Source organism: Magnolia sinica, chromosome 19 (assembly GCF_029962835.1).
Source record: "Magnolia sinica isolate HGM2019 chromosome 19, MsV1, whole genome shotgun sequence".
Taxonomy (NCBI): domain Eukaryota; kingdom Viridiplantae; phylum Streptophyta; class Magnoliopsida; order Magnoliales; family Magnoliaceae; genus Magnolia; species Magnolia sinica.
In genome coordinates this window covers 41,631,312-41,634,377 of record NC_080591.1, presented here as the reverse complement: position 1 = coordinate 41,634,377, position 3,066 = coordinate 41,631,312, and the positions used below count along the sequence as shown (strand labels likewise).

General features: G+C 40.3%; 1 protein-coding gene across 1 annotated transcript; it reads right to left on the bottom strand.

The window, feature by feature from the left end:
* Nucleotides 1-1,293: 1,293 nt before the first annotated feature.
* LOC131235155 (myb-related protein 308-like) lies at nt 1,294-2,828 on the bottom strand. The gene is made up of 3 exons (XM_058232296.1): nt 2,630-2,828; nt 2,393-2,522; nt 1,294-1,896 (listed from the first exon to the last, which is right to left on the bottom strand). The coding sequence occupies exons 1-3, from the start codon at nt 2,760-2,762 to the stop codon at nt 1,380-1,382; spliced, it is 780 nt and encodes a 259-aa protein (XP_058088279.1). The 5' UTR covers nt 2,763-2,828; the 3' UTR covers nt 1,294-1,379.
* Between the last annotated feature and the right edge of the window lie 238 nt (nt 2,829-3,066).

Genomic DNA, 3,066 nt, shown 5'->3' with positions numbered 1-3,066 from the left:
AAAGAAAGAAAAACATGAAAGATGACATCTTTTAGAGAAAACAACCCTAGGGTTATGGTTTTTGTCTGTGTTTTTTTCATTCCAAAAAAACTCCCCTTTCATAAAAGAAAAGAATATCCATTAATAAAAAAACGAAACGATGCCATGATAAATAAATGCGTTGAACTAGGTACAACGCACGTGTTGAGATGCGCCATTGTAAATTTTAGTAAAACTTGGCCAATCAAGACTCTAAGAAAAGGACCCAAATCATAATCACAATTTTAGCACTGATAAACCAAACGTAACAATCCTCAAACAAATACTGATGTTTTCACGAGATGAGTAAAAGAATTTGTAATCATTACACTTTTCGATTATATTATTATGGTAATTGTCGATTCAGATAGGCATTAATAGTGTTTAGGTATAAGATATCTTGACCTCTAATACATAATCATGTCATTTTAGTTAACAAGATCTCTAATACATAAGTACTAATGACTACAACGAGATGTAATCATTTTTATGCATCTACCAAATAAAGCCTAACAACACCAACAGCTTGTTTCTGTGAATCATTAAAAATTGCTAGAATTGTTATCATAATGTTGACTGCCTCCCAGATTTTCTCGTCATTAAACACTAACTATATACAGAGAGACTCAAAAGTGAAAAATAAACTGAATAGTAGAATACTAGAATTTAAGAGTTTAGGAGAAAATATAAAACACCATAAATCAAATTGCTTGTGAGAATCTTCTAAGTTGGTAAAGTTGTTAAGTCACATGTTGGGTGTTTGCAATAGAATAAAACTGATTCGACTGTGATGAGTTTCTTATTTGTAAAACTAGCTAGACACGGGTCCGGGGTTTATTCAGAGGTTTTCTTTAGTAAGTGAGCTGACTCGGGTGAGTCACCGTTTGATTCGAGGTGTTTTTCTAACCAAAAACTAAAAGAAGTTCAATGGTAATTAAGGGTCTTGATGGGAAATTATAGTCTTGATGGCCGTATTCTCTGGACGTCGACTAGTGGTCTATTAATCAATGTCTTTGACCAGACTTAAGGTTCCAGAATGGAAGAAACCACCCATCCAACCCTTCCTCCTCTCCATTCCATTGCTGTGCTTTGTCAAAACGGTCCAATTGCAGGACAATGATGAAAGGTGAAGATCTTCAAAACTAGGAGATTTCATGGGCATCTCCCATCTGTGATGGGGTCCATCAGATCTTTGAACATGAACCCACTTGTAAATACTTTCACATCACAAATTCAAAACAATCCTATCGTAATGTACAGTGGAAACAACCACCATGAACAACAACATTCTTCTGTCAAAAATTCACTAAGATATATCAAGGAGGTATTATTACAAGGGACTAAGAATGCACAGGTGTGTATTATCTGAGTGCTTGAGCGTTTGGGATTGTCTGGCAACGACAGGCTTGACTGCTCTGAAACCCTAAATGGCAACACAAGCAGACGGCCGTAGTGAAGAAAGGCTGTGGCGTCCGTGCGGCCGTTAAGGCCGAATTGAATGAGGCTTGCTGCTTTGACTCTGCCGTATTGGCTGAAGGTGGATTGGATTGGAAGGGAAGGCTGATTGAGAGTTCGAGGTTGAGTTCTGGGTAGTGTTGCACTTCTTCACTCACGCTGCTGCTGTTCGCCTCGTCTTGAGAATCGATGGGATTGGGGCTATTTCCTTTGTTATCATTTGTGTAGGAGATGGCGATTTCAGGTGATGTTGAGTTTCTTTGAGGTGTGGAATTTAACATGTCGGAGTATGATTCGCCGATCGGACGGTGGGTCTGAGGGTCAAGCCCTCGGCTAAGGAGCTTCCGTTTTATGTGTGTGTTCCAATAGTTCTTGATCTCATTGTCCGTTCTCCCAGGCAGGCGTCCGGCTATGAGAGACCATCTGCAATAATCAAAATCATCATCATCAACAACAATAATCAAAAGGCGAGAGTTGAAAATTTTACTTATCTAGTAGTAGTAATCCAACGCTCTTATGTACTGTAAAGCTCGAGTTATAGCGCAATGGATTATGTTTGGACATGTGAACAGCTCATACAATCAATCTGAACAATCCATTAGGTCCAGTACATATTTCATAGACCACTGTACAAATATTACACCAACCAGTTGATTCTGTCTAAGCGTTGGGGGGCCTTTTATTTTATCCTCGAAACAAACTGATTCTTTCAAACACACACCATGTGAATGATTAACATTTTCTAAGAATGATATTGTCCATCCATTTCATAGAAATGGATTAGATGGTCAGGATCGCCCGTCAGTGTGATTTTTACTAGGGGGGCTACAAAGCGTGATTTGGACTGAATAAACAGCGCGGATGGATTGGGGAGTCTGTCTCCAAGTCCTAATGCAAATGGTATGGGAATTGGGGTTACTTGTTCCCAAGCAGGCTGTGGAGTTTGATGATAAGCTCGTCTTCTTCGTCTGTAAAGTTGCCTCTTTTGAGATCAGGTCTAAGGTAGTTTATCCATCTGAGCCTGCAACTCTTCCCACACCTTAACAACCCTTGAAAAAACAAAGACAACAAAAACAGCACAAAGAAAATTCAGACGCCCATATCTTTGAGAGATAGAGAGAGAGAGAGAGAGAGAGAGAGAGAGAGAGAGAGATACCAGCAGCTTTTGGGAGAGATCTCCAACAACCTTCTCCATGAGCTTTGATGTAGGAGATGAGGCGTTGGTCTTCCTCTTTGGTCCATGCACCTTTGTTGGTATGGGCTTTCTCACAGCAAGGAGAACGACCCATGTGGGGAGAGAGAGAGAGATGGTAGTAAATGTTATGGTGAGAAAGAGTGTCCGATGGGAAAGAGAGGAAAGGATGGATTATATAAGATAAGGGAGAAATTCGGAGCGCCCATTGACTCGATCTTTTTGGCTATTTGACCGAGTTGGTGAGACAGACGAGTGGTTCCAAAGAGGGGGAGCTGGATTTGGTAGGTACGTCTACTTTTTCTCTCTCTCCTATTCTTTTTTAACCCACGGCTATCTCACCGACATTTTTTACGCCGCACTCTCGCCTTCTTTCCGCCTTTTCAGGCTCCCAATTCAAG